This window comes from Pipistrellus hanaki, assembly GCF_964339955.1.
Source record: "Pipistrellus hanaki genome assembly, chromosome: 13".
NCBI classification, from domain to species: domain Eukaryota; kingdom Metazoa; phylum Chordata; class Mammalia; order Chiroptera; family Vespertilionidae; genus Pipistrellus; species Pipistrellus hanaki.
In genome coordinates this window covers 25,214,766-25,239,182 of record NC_140515.1, presented here as the reverse complement: position 1 = coordinate 25,239,182, position 24,417 = coordinate 25,214,766, and the positions used below count along the sequence as shown (strand labels likewise).

The 24,417-nt window shown below is 41.5% G+C and overlaps 1 protein-coding gene across 8 annotated transcripts in view; it reads right to left on the bottom strand.

Annotated features, from left to right (window-relative positions):
• GRM7 (glutamate metabotropic receptor 7) overlaps positions 1-24,417 on the bottom strand; it is a 732,546-nt gene that overhangs the window by 268,372 nt on the left and 439,757 nt on the right. For all 8 annotated transcript variants that reach the window (XR_014796613.1, XR_014796614.1, XM_084901928.1 and 5 more), the window contains exon 5: positions 12,777-12,917. Coding sequence is in view for 6 of the 8 variants with exons in the window: in XM_084901928.1 (XP_084758054.1) it covers positions 12,777-12,917 (141 nt within the window). In the remaining 2 variants the exon portion in view is untranslated. The remainder of the gene's footprint in view (positions 1-12,776; positions 12,918-24,417) is intronic.

Genomic DNA, 24,417 nt, shown 5'->3' with positions numbered 1-24,417 from the left:
AGGGCAGTGAACACAATTCATTTCAGGAGTTTTATTCTTTCCTACTCCTAACGACTTCTAAAATGTCATGATCCCAAAGAAGGAAAAAGCAAGAGGTCTTATGTGTCTTATATATACCTATTCGATTACAGGACAAAACATTGCCATGTCAGAAAGTACCTAATAAGCATGGACTGCTTTATTAATTTTATTGTTATGATTTTAGCCCTGCATCTGATTTATTCCTCATAGCTTATAAAATGCAGCAATTCTTCAGTTCTGGGAATAACAGTGATCAATGGGGGGAGGAGGGAGGGAGAAGACAATATGATCCTAGTCCTCCATCCTTGTGAATCTATTTTACAGGAAGGAATGGCTGATATATTCCAGTTCATTGGATTTGGGGATTACCACGTTTTTACTTAAAATGGAATACTTGTCGAGTCAATAAGAGTTATTTCTTTGTGTGTCAACATAACGGGCTTAGGAAACATTTAACGTGTGCAGCCCAATACATCCTACAAAGCCTTGATTCAACCCATGAGGCGAATTTCTGAAAGAAACTCAAGTTCAGCGAGATGGGCACGTCAGAAAAACATAGGCACAGATCCACCTAACCTCTCCTCTCCCAATCTGATCCATTGCAAATAAAGGCTTATGCAAAGCAGATGTCAGATGTTTGCCTTAAGTGTGGCACGTAAAATTCTCAACCACTACTTGTGAAGCTCCTCCTCCACTCCCCCCCTGCACTGGGGCTGGGCACGTGAAGAAGGCCATAAGCAGGGAAGTGAGCCTGTCTGCACTGAGCCTGCAGCTAAGTACAGGAGGGAGCGGTGCACCATATCCTCCCACTGGTGAGGGTAGCACCATACACCAAGGCCAGTGCAGCAGAAGGCACGGGAGGTGGGAGCCTAGATAGCAAAGAATGTGCCCCAGATCCCGGGGGCCATCAGCAGAGGTGACACTGAGACGTGACGATTGACTAGCCAAAAGCTGTGCTGAATAAAGGGAATGGCAGGCAGAGGAACAGCACATGCCCGGCCCTGTGGGAGGGAGAGCCCAGGTGCCTGTACAGAAAGAAGGAGATGATGGGAGCCCCAGCAATCTGAGATGGACCCCTGTACGGGGGCCCCAGAAGCCACACATCTTCCTTCAAACAGGGATGACCATTAAAATGTCTGAAATATAGAGTGACACAGTTAGTTCTGTGCGCTAAAAATACCACCAATGTAGGCTTTGCAAAGGTCTTGAAATTCACTAACACTTCTGCAAGCTCACAGCTTGTCCAAGGAAAGAGAATCTATGGAAATATATAGCCTGTGCCGAAGGCATAGTTTATGTAGACGTCACGTTAGCAGCCAGGCTGTCAGACGTTAGAAGTCCACTAATTATTTAGCCCAACGATTTTGGTAGACTTGTTTTCACATCAAGGGAACTGCTTCAGCTTGGCTCTTGGCATAGTTTTCTTTTTATGTGTGTGTTTCCTTTTTTAAATTGAATTCTAAAGTCTAACCTTTTGTTACAAACTTGTCTGAAAACTTACTAGAGGATAGTTGTGGGTTTTCTCAAGACGCAATAGCGTCTTGTAATTCAACGTTTCTCTTCCGTAGTAAGTTGCCCACTTCTGCCAGAACACTGGACCGCTTTGGAAGCTTGGCTTAGAGGTATTATTTCATGCTGCCTGGGTTTCTCACTACCTCAGTCCCTATTATTGGCTTTGATAGGGCTGCAGGCATGTTTGTCTGCCCCATCCTAAAAGGATAAAGTCCCATGGGATGAAAACAGTCAGAAAAGTTTATAGTTGTGGCTGCAATTCCCAGTTGTCTAATTATGCTGCCTGTGAGATGAAGCATTATAATCCTGTGTCTTTTCTCTTTGTATAAGCTACTAGGTTTTCATCAATTTAGGAAAGTTTGAGAGTAACTGGAAAATATTGCCCTATGTTGAGTTTAGGAGAGAAGCAAAGAAATGAGGTTGATTATCTGGTTCACTGTAGCTGTTAATAAGTGAGGACCAAAAGATCCATGCAGGATCATTATCAATTATGTACTCCTAAGAGGCCTTAGGTGGCTAAGTGTCACCATGTGAGGGGATTGCTATGTAAATGAAACCATGAAGTGTCCCCCAAAGGAGAAAGGGCCTATTCATGTCTGATTTTCTCAGTCTCAGAAGGCCACCCAAAGGAGAAAGAGCCTAGGGAGGAATCAGTAGTATTTACCTTTTGGTTGGTTCATCTGAGCCATGGTATCCTCCTCTGTACAGTGGGAATGCTAACCCCTCACAGACAGTCCGACTGTTGTGGTAATCTCTGCCAACCATCTTCCTAGAATAATTCTGTACTCTTGCTTTCTAGTTTGGCCTCTTACTTCTTTCGCAATACTAATCACAACTTGTAATTAATTGGTTTATCTTTCTATGGTTCTGTGTGCCATCCATCCTGGAATATAGTTCCTTGATGTAAAACCTTGTCTGTGTTCTAAAGTCAGCACAGACACTGACCTACCTAGTCAACCACATCTGTTAAATGCACAGAGCACAACAGAAGACATGAGAAAATGAATGCCTGCCATCAGGTGATGGGCATATTCTAGTTTTCTCATTAGTAGCTATGTCCTCTGATAAGTCACATAATTTCCCCAGAGTTCAGCTTTGTCTATTTCACAGGGTTGATATGGGCATCAACTTGGGTGATATACCGACTCATAAAAGTGTACTGATATCACTATACAAGCAAGTACTTTTAAACGAAAGAGAGGACAAGATTGGATATAAAAATAAAGGAAGGCCAGGCAGTTTGAGCCATGGAGGTGGTTCTCTTTGTTTTTATTTCTAGAAAGGCCAAAGGTAACAGAAGTCCCACCAACAACAACACTGAACCCACTGAGCACTCACTATTTCCACGTGCACTGTCCCACTTAATCCTCACTAACGACCACCCGCTGTAGGGACTACAGTTATCCCATTTTACAGATGGGGAGATAAGGGACTAAGCATGTTTCAGTAGCCTGACCAAGTGAGAGGAAGCGAAGGGGCTGGGGTTCAAACCTAGGCAATGCGGCTCTTCAAGCCCTAACTGCTTCCAGGAGTCAGCCAGGGCACCTTCAGCAGGCAGCTTGCCTGCTGTGCTTCTCCATCAGAGCAGCTCTGCCTTATGTCCCCTCAGAGCTACCTTCTCCCAGGATGGTAAAGGGCACATAAGTATCATTTGAGGATGAGGAAATGGGAAACCTTTCCAGGTGTTCACACACATACTTGATCTACTGCTATTGGAAATAGTGAGAGAGTTAGAAGGAGCCCTAGAAAGGTCTTATCTGGGTTTATATATGATAGATATTTATTTTGTGAGCAAAATTTTCTAGAAAAATGAATATGCCGCTGCACACACTGTAAACACCTAAAATGCTTTCAGTAACCCTATTTCTCTTTGCAGGAGGAAAAGTTAAAAAAAGAAACCTGTATAGCCAGAAGCTCTTGCTGAGGAAAGCTATGCTCCATTCTAGCTCACTTGATGGCCCTTGATAAGTCATTCAACAGCCCTTTCTTACCTACAAATGTGGGAGGTGCCAGTTTACAATACTCACATCGCTTACAAGAGGCACTTGGTTTACAAGGACTGCTGCTGAGATACACACATACACTAATCCCCCTCATGTAGGAATCCCTTCTCATTAACTGCCTGGCCTGATAGACTTCCTGATAATGGAAAGGCCCTAACTCCCATTTTTAAAGTCACCGCCTGTTGGAGTTAATGCAAAAGAAATGACATACAGTTCAAATAGTCATGGCTTCTAAAATTTTGGAGCAGTTTTGGATGGACGCCCCTTGGATTTCAACTTGGGGTTTCAGTGCCCAGATTGATTGTGCACAGAATTAAACACAGCTCCTGGAGGTGCCTTGCTGTGCCGGGGGTGTTGAAGACCTTGTGGACACATGGCCTGAAGTAAAATGTGTGCGGTGGAGACCACTTTCTAAACTACGTAGAGTTGATGGCAGAAATAATTCATTTACTGCAGGCTCCACCTCTAAGGCTAAAGATACCTCTAAGGCTGAAGATAGCCGAGAGGCACAATGTTTAGTGCCACATCTGTACTATTTAGTAAAGACAAGGACAGGCCTGCCATCTATGGTTGTGTTCGTATAGCACTAAATGGGAATAGTCTTATATATTGTTGTGTCATCTTAATGACACAATATTGCATATTCTCATATATGTACATGTAAATAACGTAAATGAAACCATGAAGTTTCCCCCAGATGAGAAAGGATCTATTCATGTAAAAATGTGGCTATATCCAGCAACCTTGGAAGCCACAGTGCTCTAATCCATTGCTTTAGGAAAAGAAGATAACAGAATAGAAAAACGAAGATTGACTTTTAAGTTTATATGTGGTTAGTATTAATCTTTGAGCTTTGGCAGTTGAGTGCTGAAAAATTCAGAACAGTGTAGGCCATACACAAAAGACTTGGAAGGATATGATTGGGTCTAAGTTAGTCTCCTCCCCCAGCCTCTAAATAAAGACATTCAGGAAAGGAAGAGGAGTGAGCAGGGAGAGGCTGAGGGAAGCATGAAAGTGAAATGTTGGTGAATGCCCCTAAAAAGTGCCCTGGGTTCTGCAACCTCCCACCATGGCCAGAGGAGGGCTGTGAAGGTAGTCAAAATCAGAGCTGAACCTGGAGAAAGCTTGAGGCCAGAGTAGTCACCCTGACATGACATCTCACTGCTCAGGAGAGGCATAGACAAGGCCATTCCCAGGGATGGACTGGCAGACAGCGGGAAGTCATGGGCAGATGGCAAAGGCTCAGAGCAGGTGGACCCATAAATACCTCCAATGTCCTGGCCTTTAATAAGCCTTTGTAACTATGAGTCAACCACACTGATTATGTGGAATAAAGGTTTCTAAAAAGACTGACCACGTTTCTACAAACTGTGGGAATGGAACTTTGAGAAAAAAACAAACAAAACAAAACAAAAAAAGAGAGGTTACGGAAAATAATCGGGAGTTTTATAATTTTTGCACTACCCATTTTGTGGCCCGAGAGGCACTTACTGCAGTAGATAATCAGAGAAAAGGCTGCAGGGTTCTTGCTCTTAGAATTATAATCCTTATCTTCCCTCAAATTTATCCAGTGGAATCATTGATAAAGCAAGTGATACAATTCCCATTGAAAATAGGCCACCTTTTTGTTCTTTATAAAGAGAACTTCATTGGTCTTAAAAGAATAAAACAAAATGAACTTTCATAGCTAAGTGAATTAGCATGGCGATTACTGTAATATGATTTAATGTTATGCTAAAACCATTACATGTGGGAACCCAATGTCTAATAACAATCACTTTTTTTAATGGATGGGAATATTTTTTTCAATACTCTTATTCCAAAAAGAATTTAAAGATTTCCAAGAATAATGAGGACTTCAGATGTAACAATCAGATCATTTTAATTTGGGGAATACTATATTAATTAGCACTTATCTATCTAAATTCTATTAGTAAACTCACCTAAGTAGTTACTATAAAATGCTATTCTAAACTCACAAAGTGATATACCTTAGCCTTTCTGTGATGATTCTGAGATTAATACTTAACTCTCATTTTTAAATGAATAGATAAGAAATTTGTAATAATTAGGCACATACAATTTCAGTTCCCACACAGAAGCCAGCCAACTAGGAGGGAAGCAGGGGAAGATTTAAGGGTGATTGTAACAAAAAAAAAAAATCAACTGAGATATTTTAAATTTAGAGATGACTCAGAATAAAAATGTTAACAAAGAATCATATTAACACACAATCCCAAAAAAGGAACTCCATAGAGATTAAATTACAAATAATCAGTGTCAAACCTCTGTTTAATAAAGGTGTGAAATGCATTTTAAATTGCTTCTCATCAAAATGGCTTCAAATAGTCTCACAGCACCAAAGGGCTGGCCATTACTTATCTGTTACTTTTTTACCAGGATTCTTTGATCATGTTGAATAAATTAGGTGTCACAACACAATATCTATATAACAATTAAAGGTCAATTTAGAAGAGAATAATAAACTGACAGGGAAAGCTAATTAGCATGGTCATAAATTCTTTCTGTACATATTTTCTCAAAGCACTTCACTTGCATGTAAATCTTTGTCTTCATAGTTCTTATTAAAATTTTATATGGGCTTTGATGGGCCAGGGTTCCAGGTAAGCATAAACAGACTTGGTTTTCATGAACAGTATTTATTCCCAGGCTTTTTGGGGCCCCACCAACTAAGTGACCTTTACGTAAACTGTTCGCTTTGAGAAGGGAGGTGTAATGAAAACCACAGTTTAAGAATCTGACCTCCCCAAATGCAGGCATTTATCAGAGAGTGCTCTTTAGACCCTGACACTTTCCACAGTAAACCTTGCTTGATTAGGGACTTAAATCAAAACTGAATTTGCTTACTGTGTGACTTGAAAGCACTAGCAATGGATACAGTGGCTTTTTAAAAAAAGAAAGAAAAAAAAATCACCAACTTAATCATCCTCTGCCATCTCAAAAGAAAAACCATTTCTAAAAGGCAAAGTGTCCCTTCATGGGATGATGGATTTCTCAATGATGAGTTCCTTCTTTTCAGTAAAGAAGTAACTCTGATGAATCAGTATCACAAAGCAGCATTGGACAAGCAGTAATGTTAGACAAACGTTCTATGTAAGCCACGAGATATGACAGAGGGATAATTTTTGTTAACCATCACCTGAAGATATTTTCACTATATTTTAGAGAGAGATTGGAAGGGAGGTGAAGAGAAACAGAAACATCGATCTGAGAGAGATACATTGGTTGCCTTCTACCCGTGCCCTGACATAGGCTGAGGATCAAACTATAAGGTACATGCCCTTGGCTGGGAATAGAACCCGAGACCCTGCAGTGTGCAGGCTGGTGCTCTAACCACTGGAAAACACTGGTCAGGGTGACAGAGTGATCATTTTTATGGGCTGCCAGATTCTTCAAAACCTCTTTCTCAGTTTAAAGAAGGAGTCTGGGAGCAAAGACCTTGGAGATTATACTAACCACATAAAGATACAGAACCTCAGGGATAAAATGGAACAAAATTTGGGACCTGAGATGTTGAGCAAGTCAAGGCCTAATGATGTTTGGACACACACCCATGATGGCATTGCAATTCCCTAAGCCGGTGGGGTTCATATTCTGTGCCCGGCACAAAGCTGTATCCGGCCTGCTGCAAACTCTGAAAGCTCAGTACATACTGTCCAATGTGCACCCCAGTGGGGAACTCCTGTCCAAATGATATCCTTTTTTAAATCTCCAGCTTTATTTTTCTGTTAGAACTTGACATGCATCCCGATTTTCCTTAGGACTGATGCAAGACAAGCTGGTCTTCACGAAACCCTCATAGGTAGCTGCATGCAGCCCAGAACAGATGATTGTTTAATGATTAATGATCTATTACTATGTCCCAGTTTGATTTGAAATCTCTCACCAACAACTTTGGGTGTCAAGTCTCATCACCCCCACTGCAAGGCTGAGGAGAGGGTTTCTGAGGTTCATTGATGCCTGCGCTCTCACTGGGGTCTCAAGAACAGCCTTGATGCCTGCGCTCTCACTGGAGTCTCAAGAACAGCCTTGGAACACAAACGCAGGTCGCTTTCAGGCCCATACCCAAGCTTTTTACAGAGAGGAAGAGAAAGGGATAGAGAGTTAGAAACATCGATGAGAGAGAATCATCGATCAGCTGACTCTTGCACACCCCCCATTGGGGATGTGCCCACAACCAAGGTACATGCCCTTGACCAGAATCGAACCTGGGACCTTTCAGTCTGCAGACCGACACTCTACCACTGAGCCAAACCTGTTTCAGGGCACACCCAAGCTTCTTAAACACTCTTCATCCTCAGTCTCTTTGTCAGAGACCTCTTCACCTCTGTCACTTTCCTTCTGCTATTGACCTTGGTATCTTCACAAAAATAAAATGTTCTTTCTAAAGAAATCAGACTCTAAACGGGTCTTTGTGTCGGCGATGGAACACACACAACAAGTGATGTGGAGGTGGCAGAACATCAACCCCAGCTGACAAACAATCACAGCTGACCCTGCTGCCCACAGATGACAAGGGCTCTGTGCTGACTCCTGGCAGAGCTAGCTGCCTTTGTTGTGTGTGGAGCCTACACTGTCTCTAGGCGAGAATGTGGCTCTTCCATAAGGCAGCTTGCCAGGCATTAGTACTGTCAAATGCAGTTTGCATTTCCTGCTAATGTGATTACACCATCAATAAACTTGCACAACGGCATGATCCCTTGGGGGATGGCCACCTGGATAACCCATGAGCAGGATGGGTCACTGCCAAGGTTAAATATTATGAATGGAAATTAGGCCGCCACTGGGAGGAAGAATGTCTAGCTCTCAGGGTTGGGACATCTTGGGACTGGGTCACAAGAAAAGTTGTGGTGGTCTTAAAATGCTCAAGACTGTGGTAGCTTCTTGAAGGGAACCTCAAATGCATATGGATAATTTATAGGAATAAAGAACACATGGCTATTTAGCTCATTCCTCTCCTCTCCCCCCCCCATGCCCCCCCTACCCCCCCATAACAATCCATGCACACCTAGCCCTATGTTAAACTTTGAAGTATACATAGTTGATTTTTAATAAAATTTTCAACAGTTATTCTTTCTTCCATGACTTTATACCCTCTTGGGTTTTTAAAGCTCATTGTTTTTTTGTTTGTTTGTTTGTTTATTTGTTATTCTTTTACAATTTTATTGTTTAAAGCAGCGTTTTTCAACCGCTGTTCCGCGGCACACTAGTGTGCCGCGAGATGTTGCCTGGTGTGCCGTAGGTGCAGACAAGACAAGAATTTTATAATTTTTCACTATTTTGTTTACTTAATATTTCATAATAAAGTAATTATAAAATACTTTCTTTGTGTTTATTTGATTCCTATTCAAGAGAATTACTTTATATATAGTCAATATAGGCACAGAGTTAAATTTTTTAACATTTTCTAATGGTGGTGTGCCTCGTGATTTTTTTCATGAAACAAGTGTGCCTTTGCCCAAAAAAGGTTGAAAAACACTGGTTTAAAGTATAGTGCTCATTGTTATTTTGACCCCAGAAGTTTGCTCTCTCCAAGTAGTGAGGGTACCATAACTCAGCTTCAAAACTTGTCTTGCCAAATGACTGATTTGATGACAGGCTACTTAGAGCTAATACACAATCAATTGCTCATTACAGCTAAAAAGGATATACAGCCCAGAAAAAAAAAGTTTACATTTTAATTTGTATCTGAATCTGAAATAAATACGTTGACTTTTGTACTCATTAGTAGAGCCCAGGCACAGAAATGTGTGAAGGGGCCTGCTTTCCTCAGCCCTCAGGTCAGAGCATGCACGGTCTCCACGCCAGACTACTCAGCTAACCCCGGGTCTTGTAGCTTCCTCCCCAGGTGCCCATTCTTCTAATGTTTCGAAATGTGGTTGCCAAAGCAGCTTTCCCTCATACCACCAGGCTTCCCTCTCCCCTCCACTCGTTTTCCTCATTGAAACTTAGTTTCTTACCGAAGATTCAAGAACTCTCTTTAATACAATGCAATCTGTCACTTCTCCCCATCGCTTCTTTTCCTCTAGTCTAGCACATCTCAGCATGCCTTTCCCACCATTTCTCCTCTTCTAAGTTGAGGTATACTTATATAGTAAAATTTTTAAAATAGTATTTTGGTAACATCTCCAATGCAAAATACAAGATTAATTGGCTTTAAAAAAGGAAAGTACCAGAAAGAAAAATACACAACCACCCATGTGTTCATATCCAGTGATGGCAAGAGCAAGAGACACAATGGAAGCAATAGTATTTACCTTCAGCCAAAATGATGCACCTTCTCACAATGAGAGGAGCTGAGGTAAAGGAGGTCATCAGGAGGATATGACTGCCAGTGGACCCACAAGCTGGACCCGGGCCACAGGAAGTTCCTCATACCTTCCCCTGCCCTCAGAACATACACCCTGTCTCCTGCTCTCACATGGGGAGCTCTTCCAAGGGTGTAATCATGAGAGAATACGCTGTGGAGACCGTTGGAGTCTGTATACATGGCCGAACCCATTAAGGCCTTCATATAAACATTTAAGGTCCCGGTGGGCACGTGCAGATGTCTGGCAGCATCTAAGACAAGTCCCCTGGCTTATTAATCCTGCAATCTGGAGTGGTCTGCTTCTTTCTTTGGCCTCCCTTTCCCCTGTGTGAGTATAAGAGCTAGTTCAAGACCAAACAAAAGAGACGGGAGAGACTATTCAAATAAATTTGGGGCCATGGACAATTTAGTAAATGGGATCATCATTTTTTTTTTAGATGGATGGAACATGATATGAAAATACAACTACTTGTATTTCCATTTTTTTTAAAGTTGGCGGTTTGGCTAATGAGTTTATTTGTTTTTATAAACCCAGATTCTCAGTGATCAGCACCAAAATGTGACTACAGATAATACAACTTATGTTAAAGCATATAAAAGGACCAGGGGTTGATCTCAGGTGGAACATTCCTGATGACCACGAGACACTCTACAGAATATTCCATGTCAGAAAGAACCAAAATCTGTCATCAATCATGTGGCTATTTCTAGTATACTTGGATGTTCCTTGTCATACAGACAAATTATCCAGACATCAAACTCTCTTGTTCAATTTCCACTTGAAAGCTTTGTGTCACGTAGATCTAGTCAACATCAAATTGATTTTTCCTTTTTCCCCAAACATGGTAAGGATATTTCTGAAAACACTCATGCTATATACCATGGCACAGAGAATATTGTTAGCAGGATATTCTAATTAACTGAGTAACACATTTAATTATGCCTATTTATTTTGTATCATTGTTTTACTTCCATCCCTGTTCATATCTTATCTCTATTTATTTTTTTTTTTACAGAAAATTTCTTGAGGAAAAGACCTAAACTTGAGCATCTTCACTTATCGATGGTGTTTTTTGTATCATGCTTCATATATGTTATTCCTGATTAATAGATGTTTTGGAATGGGTGTTCAAAGAGCTAAATCACAAAATAAACTAAGTATTTCCAACATGAGTGTTGCTTTCCTGGGTATACAGAATGCATTTCAGAGTTTAGTGGGACTTCAAGGTTGCCATTACAAACCTTGAAGGTAGCCTAGCCAGTTTGGCTCAGTGAATGGAATGCTGGCCTGTGGACTGAAGGGCCCCGGGTTTAAATCTGCTCAAGGGCACATGCCTGGGTTGCAGGCTCAATCTCCAGTAGGGAGCATGCAGGAGGCAACCAATCAATAATTATCTCTCATCACTGATGTTTCTATCTCTCTCTCCCTCTCCCTTTCTTTCTGAAATAAATAAAAATATATTAAAAAAACAAAACAAAAAAACCTTGAAGGCAACTCAAATATAGAATGGGAAATGCTGTTTAATAAATAGATAGGTGGTAAGCTAGGAGATCATGCCACAACCTTGCATGATTTCTAGTATTCTTAGAATAAAGACCACATTCCACATAAGTCCCAACATGACTTACTCCCTGTCTATATTTCTGCACTTACAACCTGAGCTCACACATTCATTCTCTTCTTTTCCTTAGTCACATTTTTCTGTTTTTCACATCCTGAGAGGTACCATAACTCCTCCTGCTACCATCCCTTTTTCATGTTCTTCATCATCAGAAATTCTTCAATCTTTCCCTTTCCTTCCTTCCTTAATCAGCCAGTGATTCCTATTCCTAAGGAGGTCTTCTGAGACAGTTTCTGCTTTAAATGAGTGAAATTCCTTGGTTATATACTCATAGCATTCAGACACGTATTACAGATTAAAATTATATCTTTATATAGAGATCCCTGAAATAATGTGGACTTCCCCCACTATTCTCTAAGTGGCACCAAAGCAGGTTCTTGGTAGGTTTGTTCACTATCAGATCACCAGTGCCTAGCACATTGCTTTGCAAAAAGGAGTTGTTCAATGAGTATTTTTGAATGGATCAATGAATAAACATAAACTATACTTCTTACTAATGCATTTATATGACACACATGAATTTTTTTAAAATATATTTTATTGATTTTTTTACAGAGAGGAGGAGAAAGGGATAGAGAGCTAGAAACATCGATGAGAAAGAAACATTGCCCAGCTGCCTCTTGCACACCCCCTACCGGGGATGTGCCCGCAACCAACGTACATGCCCCTGACCGGAATCGAACCTGGGACCTTACAGTCTGCAGACCGACGCTCTACCACTGAGCCAAACCGGTTTCGGCCACACATGCATTTTTAATTTGGAATAGTTATGCAAGGTTACATTTCAGGCTGGATGACTATTTTTAAATCTATTTTAAATAGCAGGTGAGTCATTAACTTTGATGTTATGAAACTCAGTTGAAACTCATTACTCTAAACCCAAGTCCTTTGTTTCCTTACTCAAATATACCACCCATGGTAGCCATTAAATCAGGTGCTGATATGGAATTTGTAAGAGATTTTTGTCTATGTGAAAATAACTTCAGCCTCCTGGCTACAACATGAACCGATATTTATCTGTGAGAGCATTCACAGCAACATGACCCCTTTTGAATTCAAAGAATCAATGAAAATGCCAATTACTGCTAGATGGACAGGCAGAAAAGAATAATCTTGTCTGTACTTCTCTTGTCCCTGGAGACTTATGCTCCTGTTCCATTTTCTGAGCAATCTAGTAAAATTCAATTTACCTTTTCAATTTGTCTCCAGCCAAGCTTCCTTCTGTCAGTTATGCAGACATTTCAGTGCTGGCCTTGTAGAGTAACAGGACCAAGAGAATGAAATTACCTGTGCATTTGCGATCTGTGTCTTCTTTCTTTGACCCACTAATCGTCAGCTTGCAATTGAAGTTTTCCTCCCAGTATTCAGCAAACCAGACGTTTCTTCTGTTGTTTTCAAGCGTGCGGGTTGTAAAATAGGCATCAAACCCTAAAGAGAGTGGAATGAAAAGGTCAGAGTTTATTGCTTGCTGGGCACTGCTGGAACATTTGAAAACAAAATACTGGTTGTGGTTTTTCTTTGTTTTAGTAGATTAAATGCTCTTTTGTGTCAATCAAAGAAGAAAAATCATCATCAGAAAAAACAAAATTCTAATGCTAACCTATATCCATACCTCTAGTCTTTCAGGCAGATGTATGGCTTATAAATGACATTTTCACAATAAAATCTGCATTAGAGAACTTAGGGATGATATAGTCCTCACAACATGCCTTACATCACTGAGGAACAAGACTAGGAACAAAGCATCTCTATAAACATCACCATCACCCCAAGAGAATAACGATAATTTTAGTTCTTACTATGGACCAGACTCTGGACTTTATATGGATTCTTTTACTCATCTCAATCTATGCAGTAGTTACTATCATTCCTATTTTGTTGATGAACACAAGAGGTTTGATGAAATAATAATGTGCCCACGGTCAACAATTTCACCATGTTCTGCATCTCTGCCTATGTGAGCTACTGACCTGTGAATGTCATTTTGAGAATCCTCTTTTGTTTAGGAATATCCCAGTATGCAATTGACTTTCTAGTCAAAGTAGAATTAAATTTACGAAGAAGCCACTGGTAAATTGAGGTCAATGTTAGCTCAGTGCTAGTCACAAAGAATTTGAGATGAGCAGAGACCAGAAAGGCCAGGTCCCCAGGAAATCTCTAGCTACCTCATTAGGATAGCACCACTTTAAATATCCCAATGAAGCCATATGGTCCTGTGAGAATCAGACTGGATTCAGTATCACAAAGGCTGGGCTTGAATTACAGCTCCACTCATCTCACTTAAGTGGTATAAACATAAGCAAGTACACACTTAACCTTTCAGTCTTCCTTTCATCAATCTGTAAGCATAAAGATGTTATAACCTCCTTCCTCTGTTTCTTGTTTGTAATAGTGGGAAGACTAGGAACTTACAGAGTTTAAGACCATGGAGGAAGATGAACTTACTTTCACATTATTTAAGTTATTCAAAGTTCTCTTTAAATTTTAGAGTCATTAAAAAAAACAAAAACAAAAAACACGCCAGACTCCAAACTCAGTGAGAGGAGAATGGCAGGTTAATTTAATTCACGACTACTATCCCAGCACGGAATTCATGGCCTGGCATAGAGTAAGCCTGCTATAAATAGAAAATTTCAAGTAAGTAAACAAGACAGTAAAAAAAAGGAAAGGGGAAAAAAATCCCTATAAAGTAAAGGATATTGTATAGCATTATAGGGAAAATGAAAAATAATATTTTATATCCCTTAGGTCATTGTCAGGACATGATAGAACATAACAATGTCTTGACTAGGTACCCATAGGACTGTCCTTTCATAGCCACCATGTTAACTAATTTAAGATAATCCGGCTGTGGCATCTGATCACATTTTGATGTAGATACTGATTGATTAATCTAACTGGCTGGAAGCCCTCCCCCCACTCACTCTTCTCCCATAACCCTGCCTCCAGACAATGCTCAGTAGGATAACATAAAACTCTTAAATAAAGGGGAATCTATGTTTCTACAATCACTACATGTATGCACTTGGCTATGTACAAATATACAATACATGCACTTAGGGTACACATGAGGACTAGTGACCAACTTACATTTTCCCCTCCACCTTTGCCCTGTGCATGGGGTGGGAACTTGAGGTTGGTGGGAAGCAAGGGTGGTGGGTTGTGAGAAGGGGCCCAGATGGTCCTGAGCTTTGCATCTGGGTGTAGTCCTCCTTATACATTGTATTCTTATCGTTGGGGCAGTGGACATGGTAAAGCAAGCAGAGTGGCAACCTGGGCCCCTGTGGCTTCTCCCTGCAGAATTCTACTTGGAACCCAGCTGCCTGGATCTGAGAGGTTTGGGAGATGTGAGGTCATGTGGAAAGAGAGGCTTCCAGCCAGACCCAGCCTCTCAGCAAAGCCTGTTTGCCATCCCAGCCCCTTGCTGACTGTGGTAGAAGCAGCATTTAGCCGAGACCAGCCCAGCTGCAGAACTGGGGCCATTTCTCTTTTAAGCGGGGCACTTGAGGCCGTTTGCTATGCAGCCATGGGCATAGCCACAGGCAACTGAGACACCCCTTCATCCCCGCACCCGAGGCCCTCTCCCTGCAGCACCAACAACACTCTCCATAGGAGGCAGTGTCCTCCACAGAATGCGAAGGGGCTTCAGAAACAAACTTTTCGGTCGCATGTCACAGGTCTGGACCCCAAACTCAGAATAGGAACTATTAAAAGTGGCTCAAAGGGTAGCCTGGATGCAATTATATTCTCCAGCTCAGAAGAAAACATCTTTGGAAGAAAACTCATATTTTAAAAGTCTATCACTTCAAAATGCCTCTCTTTGCTGCCTGTGTCCGCTGGACACACACAGGGATACTGATGAAGGAAGGACCAGTTTGAGGCTAACATGCAGGCCGGTGACTGTGGCATATTTAACAGATAAAAGGAAGGGTCAGCAGCAAGCATGTCCATTTTCCCGTGTTCTAAGTGAGAACTTACAGATTTCTGGGAAGAAAGGAGGCGCCACGGAGGCTGGCTGCACTGACCGGGCCGGTGCTGGATGAAGGGCCGGCTTTCTTAGCTCAAACCCTTGTCCCTTTCACTCACAGTCAGACTATTCTACTGACTCAGCTTCCTCCCCCTCTTCCTTCTGCTGGCCCCCCTCAGGTAGACTGAGCACTGCTTTTCTTTTGTAAATGCCTTATATATGTACTGCCTGGGGCTGCCATGAGATGCAGATTTTAATTCAGAAGCCCTGGGGTGGACTAGAGGGGCTGCAGCTGTAACATGCCCCAGCTGACACTCCTGCTGCTCATACTTTAAGGCTCTTGGGGGAAAGGCTACATTTTTAACAAGCTCCAGGTGATGCTCACGCAGCCCATACAACAACCCCAACCCTCCTGGTTAAGCCTTAATTGTTAAGGCAGTGGTCGGCAAACTCATTAGTCAACAGAGCTAACTATCAACAGTACAACGATTGAAATTTCTTCTGAGAGCCAAATTTTTCAAACTTAAACTTCTTCTAATGCCACTTCTTCAAAATAGACTCGCCCAGGCCGTGGTATTTTGTGGAAGAGCCACACTCAAGGGGCCAAAGAGCCGCATGTGGCTCGCGAGCCCCAGTTTGCCAACCATGGCATTAAGGTCTAAGCATTACCATCCTCTCAGCCTCAAGTTCCGCCTTGGTTCCAAAGAGAGGGTCTTTGCTCTGCTTATGCAGCTGAGACGTTTGCTCAGTATGGAAGGAGCCCTACCTTGCCCTCCTGTTGCCTGTAGATGACTCTAGAGCAGTGTTTCCCAAACTTCTCTCATGATGAGAATCACCTGGTGGAGTTGTTAAAACAGATTCCTGAATCCCAACTAAGAAGTGCTAAACTAGAATTTTTGGGAACATATAGGTAAAATTGCATACCTAACTTAGTGCTCTGTATATAAAATCTGTCTTAGAGCACTAGTTAAGTATACAATTTTACCTATATGTTCCCAAAAATTCTAGTTTAGCACTTCTTAGTTGGGATTCAGGAATCTGTTTTAACAACTCCACCAGGTGATTCTCATCATGAGAGAAGTTTGGGAAACACTGCTCAGTAAGGTGACCAGACGTCCCGCTTTTTAATTTGTCCCCCATCCCACGGTGTTGTAAAAAAAAGAGAGAGTGCGGTTGCCTATTGATGGGTTTCCCTGGGATGCTCCCTCTGTGTTTCCCCAGCATTGCTGCTTTGGGTCTGGAACTGAACACACACTATATCCCAAGTATTGGGATGGGTGAGTCAATCAAAATGGTAAACCCGGCTACATGGGCTGGCAGCGCTGCAGCAAAAGCTGGTTTCAGAACACAGAGCACTTAGATCACTCAGAGCACAGAGGCAGAGGTCAAATGGATGTGATTCAATTTACTAGTGAGTCCGTGCCTGATTGCCTCAGCTGAGTCACATTTCTTTCAGGACCAAACAATGTGTTTACTTCTTTTAGCAGAGGCTCTGGCGAAAGATAAACTAATTCTTATTGGTTCCTTCTACTGTTTTTTCAATCAAAAGGAATAAAATTGTCTGTGGGATGTTTTCAAAAGAGACTTCGCTGTGGCAAACATTCACAAGGCCTTGAGTTCAGGCACTCTCCATTCCTCTGCTTTATTAGGTAGACTAGAGCAGTGTTTCCCAACCTTCTCTCATGATGAGAATCACCTGGTGGAGTTGTTAAAACACAGATTCCTGAATCCCAACTAAGAAGTGCTAAACTAGAATTTTTGAGAACATATAGGTAAAATTGCATACCTAACTTAGTGCTCTGTACATAACATCTGTGTTAGAGCACTAGTTAAGTATACAATTTTACCTATATGTTCTCAAAAATTCTAGTTTAGCACTTCTTAGTTGGGATTCAGGAATCTGTGTTTTAACAACTCCACCAGGTGATTCTCATCATGAGAGAAGGTTGGGAAACACTGGACTAGAGGACCAATGCATGAAATTCTTGCAAGAGTAGGCTTGCCTTCCCCTAGCTGCCGGCACCTGCTTCTCTCTGGCACCTGGGACCCAGGCTTCCCTCCAGCCCTGGCTTTGTCCAAAAGGATATCCGGAATGACATCCGGAATGATATCTGGTCTAGTTAGCATATTACCCTTTTATTATTCTAGATACTGGGCTCTGTTATGCACTGGCCCAAAGCTTTCCCTCTGGCTTCAGCTATTAACCATTACCCTTGATTTTTTCATTGCTTTCCATAACCTGATGATTTTGCCTATCTTCTCTTAGGAATAGGCGATTCAATACAAGGTACACTGTGGCCAAGATGCAACACAGAGAGAAGCAAAAATTAGTGTACCTCTAAACCAGTGTGTGTGTGCATCACAGTGAATTGAGGCTTTTTCTCATTCCTACTAGAGCTCTGAAGAAAAGTGATCTGGATACACAATAAAGGTGTGATTAAATTATTAAGAGTTTTTCAAAGTAACCCAAGGCATGGAGACTAGGATTTCAGTTCACAGGAGACAGAATCTGATTTATATCAAAGGAGAAAGATCGTTCTTTTATATGGTGTGGGCAAATTATTATAATAAAATTATTCCTTTTGGGGGGGTGGTTGGGGGGATAGAGGGGATTATTTAACATCAGAATTTAATCTCCAGGTGGTTTAAAGCAAAAGTCCCTTTGGGTCCACATTATGCAACATCCCTATCATTTTGAAAATAAGCTTAGAACAACATGAAAATAACAAGCAGGCCAAAACCAGTTTAGCTCAGAGGTAGAGCGTCGGTCTGCGGACTGAAAGGTCCCAGGTTCGATTCCAGTCAGGGGCATGTACATTGGTTGTGGCACATCCCCGGTAGGGGGGTGTGCAGGAGGCAGCTGGTCGATGTTTCTTTCTCATCGATGTTTCTAACTCTCTCTCTCCCTTTCTCTCGGTAAAAAAATCAATAAAATATATTTTTTTAAAAAAGAAAATAACAAGCAGGGTTTAGCTGACAAATATACAACTGGTTTTATCTGGTTCTCTCCCTTTTAACTAGAGTGCCAACCCCTAAACACACACACACACCCCCCCCCCCCCTGAAATCTGTGGCTGAGACAAGAGCAGACAACTTCACAGACTCACAGTTCACCCTGGCCAGTGCCTCTGGGAGTGAGCTGTCCAGCTGAGGGAACAAGGCTCTCACAGTGTGTGCTGTAAAGGAAATCTATCAGATGTCGAGCGGGGTCAGCTGCCTGGATGGCCAGGGTGAAGGGAGACTGGCAGATACAAATATGGCTTCACGCGGCATCAGAAAGTGACCAGTAGCCCTGATTTCAGGCTAATGCACACAAGTCCAGCTCTGCAGGTTAGAGAATCCCTGTCAGCCAAAGGGTATGGAGCTTGCTTCTCACTAGCCGTAAAGGGGAGGCTCTTAGCTCTTTCCGGTCTGCTTTTGGCTCAGGAAGAATGCGCTCAGGTTTCAGAACCACACAGCTCCTAGCACATCACAGGAATGCAATATGAATGGAATAGATTAAAAAATCAATGAATAAAAAGAAGAGAAAAGACAGATAGGAAGGAGGAAAGGGAGAGAGAGAGAGAGAGAGAGAGAGAGAGAGAGAGAGAGAGAGAGAGAGAGAGAGAGAGAGAGAGAGAGAGGAAGGAAGGAGAGAGAGACGGTGAGAATGGAGAAAGAGAGGGGAAAGGTGTAGGAGAGAGGGAGAAGAGGAGGGAAGAGAAAGGAAGAGGTGGAGACAAAGGGAACAGAAGGGGAGAGAAGGGAAAACAGGTATACTGATGAGGTGAGGAAGCTGGGGGACTCACACTCCCTGCTCCTGTGATGATGTATCAGAGCAGCAATTTAAAAAACAAATCTGTATTACTTTTATGACCTTTCTATTACATAAGGCATTTTGACTCATGGCCAGCAAAAAGATATGTCCATATCCTAGTCCCCTAAATTTGTGTGACCTTATTTGGAAAATATTTGGATACTCTATGACAACAAATTACATTAATTAAAATCAAGATCTCAAAATAAGTTCATTTGGATTATCTGCGAGGGCCTTAAATCCAATGACAAGTATCTTTATAAGAGACACTCAGAGACACAGGGAGAAGGAGCCATGGAGAAGGTCACATGAGTATGGAGGCAGAGAATGGAGTGATGCAGCCACAAGCCAAGGAAACCCAGAGCCACCAGAAAAAGCAAGGAAGGATCCTCCCCTAGAGTCTTCAGAAGAAGCATGACCCTGCTGACATCTTGATCTTGGACTTCCGGTCTTTAGAACTGTTAAGATCATTTCTATTTTAAACCACCAAATTGGTGGTCATTTGTTGTGGTCACCCCAGGAAACTAATACACCCATAATAAGGAAAATCAATCAGTCATGTAGTAATATATCATGCTACAGCTTTGGTCTGGTCTGAATGACGACATTTGTTCCTCAGATGTTAACAAATGACAGCTTGGGGAACATGTTTAAAACTATGGACTTGTCCTTTCTATACTATCAAAGAATATTTTCAACTAATTTAAAAACCAGGAGACTTCACTCATAAGTCCAGATTTCTGGCTTTACATACTTTACATACATGTAACATTGGAAGATCTAATAACATGAACCCTATGCCCATATGGCAGCCATCAGCAGGTGCTGAAGAATGGTTCTTTCCTTTACGTGAGCCTCTGTTCCTCCACCCACAATTTTCCCCCTCCACCTCTGATAGTTCAAACATTTGTGAGATTTGTGTGCTTGTCGTGAGAGACACTGAGCTTTCCCACCATCAAGAAATGCATTTCTCTTACTGTTACTTACCTTTGCCAAAACCCCATTGAAATGAGAAATGTTAACCTCAGGCTCCAAAGAATATATTCTTGAAAAAGCTACTCAAAACATAGCAGAGTAGGGAAGGCAGTAGATGACATAAATTATCTACCTGCACATACACAAACAGAATCACTTAAAACTGGGAAAGAGCACAAGTAAAATTGCTACCAAGAAATATGAATACAAGAACATGGTTATTTCTCCATTGAGTCAGATTGCCTTTTGTTTTTGAGTAGAGATTTAAGGTTCCCTTTATATCCACTCTCTTGAAGCTAATTTGTAAATTATGTCATTTAATAAAATATTAATTTATTATCCCCAGAGCTAGATATGTTGCTCTTAAAGTTCATATAAAAATTGAGAACCAGTAGCACTCTGAACAAGAAGAGCAAGTGTGCCTGAGTGTTTGGGGCTGATGAGGAAGGTAAGTGAGGAAAAGGAGGACATATCCTACCAGGTATTATATAAATACAGCTGACAAATTCTCTAGACTTAAAAAAGAATAGTCTTGAAACAAAAATAGATCAATGGGCCATTGGAATAGAACAGAAAATCCAGAAATAAACCCAATTGTGCATGAGAATTTCATATCGTAGTGAATAAAGTTAGCATTTCAATTTCATTAGCTATATTCTACCCTTTTAATAATATCTAATATTAGCAACCAGTCGTGTAGTTTTTCAGTTCACAAACTTTGGTGTTCCTCAGATGAAATCTAAAACTGGTCCTGGTACATGGAGGGTGAGGAGAGAGCCAAGAAAAAAACTGGTAGGTGGCAGATTTAATAATTAAGGGAACTTATTTACCAGGCAGGACTTGGGTGTGGCAAGACAAATAGATCTCTGCACGTGCCCACCAGAATCTCTTTTTAAAATATATTTTTATTGATTTCAGAGAGGCTTCAAGGGAGAGGGAAATAGACATGTCAATGACGAGAGAGAATCATTGATCGACTGCCTCCTGCACTCCCCTCACTGGGGATTGTGCCCCCAACCCCGGCATGTACCCCTGACCGAATGGAACCTTAGACCCTTCAGTCTGCAGGTTGATGATCTACCCACTGAGCCAAACCAGCAAGGGCCCGCCAGAATCTTAAAATTTTATATAAAAGCCTTCACTGGGTTTAGTCCTATATTCAGTCCAGATGGTCTGAACAACACCTCACTCTCCCAAGGCTACTTCCTTGGAAATGGCTTCCACTGTGGGAACAGGTGAGTGGAGCCCACATGCCAGAGATAGAAGAGCAGGCGAGGAGCCTCTGATTGCCTGAGCCCAGCTTAAAGGTCAACTGGAGATCACATGTGAGTGATGATCTCCTCTAACATAATTGAGTAATGATCAGAGTGGATCCCAATTAGAAATTTAACCTTGTATTCATCCATAAGAAAACATGGGAAACAGTACATGGATTTAACCATTATACATGAATTTGGGGTTTTCAGTCCCTTCAAGGTGATGGATCTTGCATGTTTGTAGGAACTGGGGATCCTTCACCCTTGGGGCCACATGCTGTGTGATGTCTTTGGTGGGTTCCAGTGACACATGGCATGCCCCCTGATACCCTGTGCTTGGGCCCTACCTGCACGGTGCAGTGCTATAGGCACTCATATTCACTATGATATGAAATTCCCATGTATAATTGTTTCTCAAGTAATTTTACGTTCCTGGGGGAGAGAGAGGGAGCCCTACTCTTCTTGGCCTTCTCAATTCAGGTCTTGTAAACATTTATTGAAGCAATTTGAAGTTGGGAAGCACATAAATCAGTCTAGCAAGACATTACTAATCTAGTGGGAAAAACCCAGGCTCTCAGATGCATCACAAGTTTGCTGGCTGTGCAGTACATGGATGAGAGTGGTGGAAACCAGTCATTGTTTTGAGAAAACAAAGAAGAATTATTGCAATGGAAATTATTCCACAAAGAACAAAAATCCCATGGGAAGTGTTTATGGATGAGTTTGAGGGAATAATGTTTGCAATATTATTCAACAAAATGCCTCCAAAGGGATGTTGAATATTATATAATGCTAGGATGCATGCCATTTCTTCATTTCTTTAAATTGCCAGGGAATCACGGGGCATTTTATGTAATCTAAGTATACTTGTATGGAAACGCATATAGGTATAAATGGCATATATTACCGTGGTAGTTTAATAGTTAAAAGGTTAAAAGCAGACTCTGAAACTGGAATTCTAGGGTTCAATTTCTAGCTTTGCTATTTGTTAGCTAGATGACCTTGAGCAAATGACCTAACCAGTCTGTTTCTAAATCTGTAAAGTGGGGAGAGTAATAATATCTCCTCCACAGGATTGTTAGCAGGCTTCTGTGGGAGAACACGGGTAGTACTTGGAACAATGCATGGCACATCCATAGTAAAAACATAAATGTTAACCAATTAAAAGAAAATGAACACAGACTCACCTGGCAGGTGAGAAAAAGAGAAAGCAAGAAGAGGAAATTCAGGGAGCTTTGGACCCTGGGACTGCATATGGAATGCTCAGCTAAGAAGGTTCTGCCTTTGGAGTCAGATGGAGCTGAGTGTGAATCCTGCTCTGCCAACTACTAGCTATTTTATGTAATTTATCTCATACCACACTTAGGTCTCTATTGTTTGTTTCTGAACTGTATATTTGTTTGCTTATTTGCTTTTTCATTCATTCATTCATTCATTCATTCATTCATTCATTCATTCCCCTTTTCCATCTATTGTATAAACAAGGATAGTAGTACCTATCTTACATATAGATGTAAAGATTTAAAGTATTACGGCTACACCAACTAACCTCTTAAAATTGCTGAATCAAGACAGGTTCCTTTGATCTTCCTAACGGACATAGTTTAGTGTCTGTCCCAGACACTATAAAGCAACTACCTTCTATCCGGAAAGCCCCTCATGGTTTTCCTAACCCATGTGTAGCCATGTACTAAGCTTAGTGGCCTGCATCTATGTTGTTCTTAGGCAGCTCAAGATGCAGTCAGGAGATATGAAGGGTAAAAAGCCCGCCCTCTAGTGGATGCTTTAGGAGTGGGGACTTGAGCTCATCTCCCTGGAGGCCACAGGCTACTTCTGCAGAATGTGGAGCAGGTGATGGAGCAGGTGTGGCAGAAGGCTCCTGCCCTCCTTCCTTCTATTCTGCCCTCAGTATGATGCTCAGCTTGTAACCCTGACTTATGTGGCTAAATACTCTGTTCGGAACCTTGGTAAAGAGCCTTTACTCAGTGGCACCAATTACTCATAAAGATTACAGCATTCTCTCAGGCTTGGGTTGCTATTGTCATGGGTATAATTTCTTGCCTTCCTCTCATCCTGCCTTCCTTACTTTCCTCCATCCATACTATTCTACTTTCAAGCGATTCCAAATTTCCATATATGTCTTTCCTCCCCAGTGACAATGAATATAACAACTGTGATACTAAATTTGTTCAATCTTGACTGTGATAAATATTAGCATGATGTATTAAAAGTTATTTTTAAAAGGTGAAAACATTTTGATCTACCCATTTTACAAGGTACTTAGTAAGTCCTCCGATAGGCTGGGCCCAATCACCTAGCTGGAGAAGGTCGTGTGACATCCAAAACACTCACACAGGATCTGCCAGGAAAATCCCAGCTGAAACTTGCCTGTCATAAAAGACATCCTTTAGATAAGAAGAGGAGTTCTTGCCAAGGGCTTTTGCCTGCTGACGCATTCCGTAGGACTGTGCTACACCAACCCACAAATAATCATGCAGGTGAGTTTCTAAATTCTTCCCTGGTTCTAAATTAGTATTTTCAGAATATCTATGTCTAGAAAAATAGTTTATACCCAGGGCTTCAGAGTAGAATTATGTATGAAACTAAAAGACAAACCTATACTTAGATTCCAAGCCAGACTGAAGAACCTGGACATCACATGTTTCTGCTGATGAGCCTAGGCATCAGTAATTTTACGTTTCCAGGTGAATCCCATGCAGTCTGGGTTGACAACATCCACTCTATAATGTTGTGCAATTTAACTACTCATATAACCATTTTGCACAATCTCAGAGAGTTGTCTAAGGCAGTGTTTCCCAAACTTCTCTCATGATGAGAATCACCTGGTAGAGTTGTTAAAACACAGATTCTGAATCCCAACTAAGAAGTGCTAAACTAGAATTTTTGGGAACATATAGGTAAAATTGCATACTT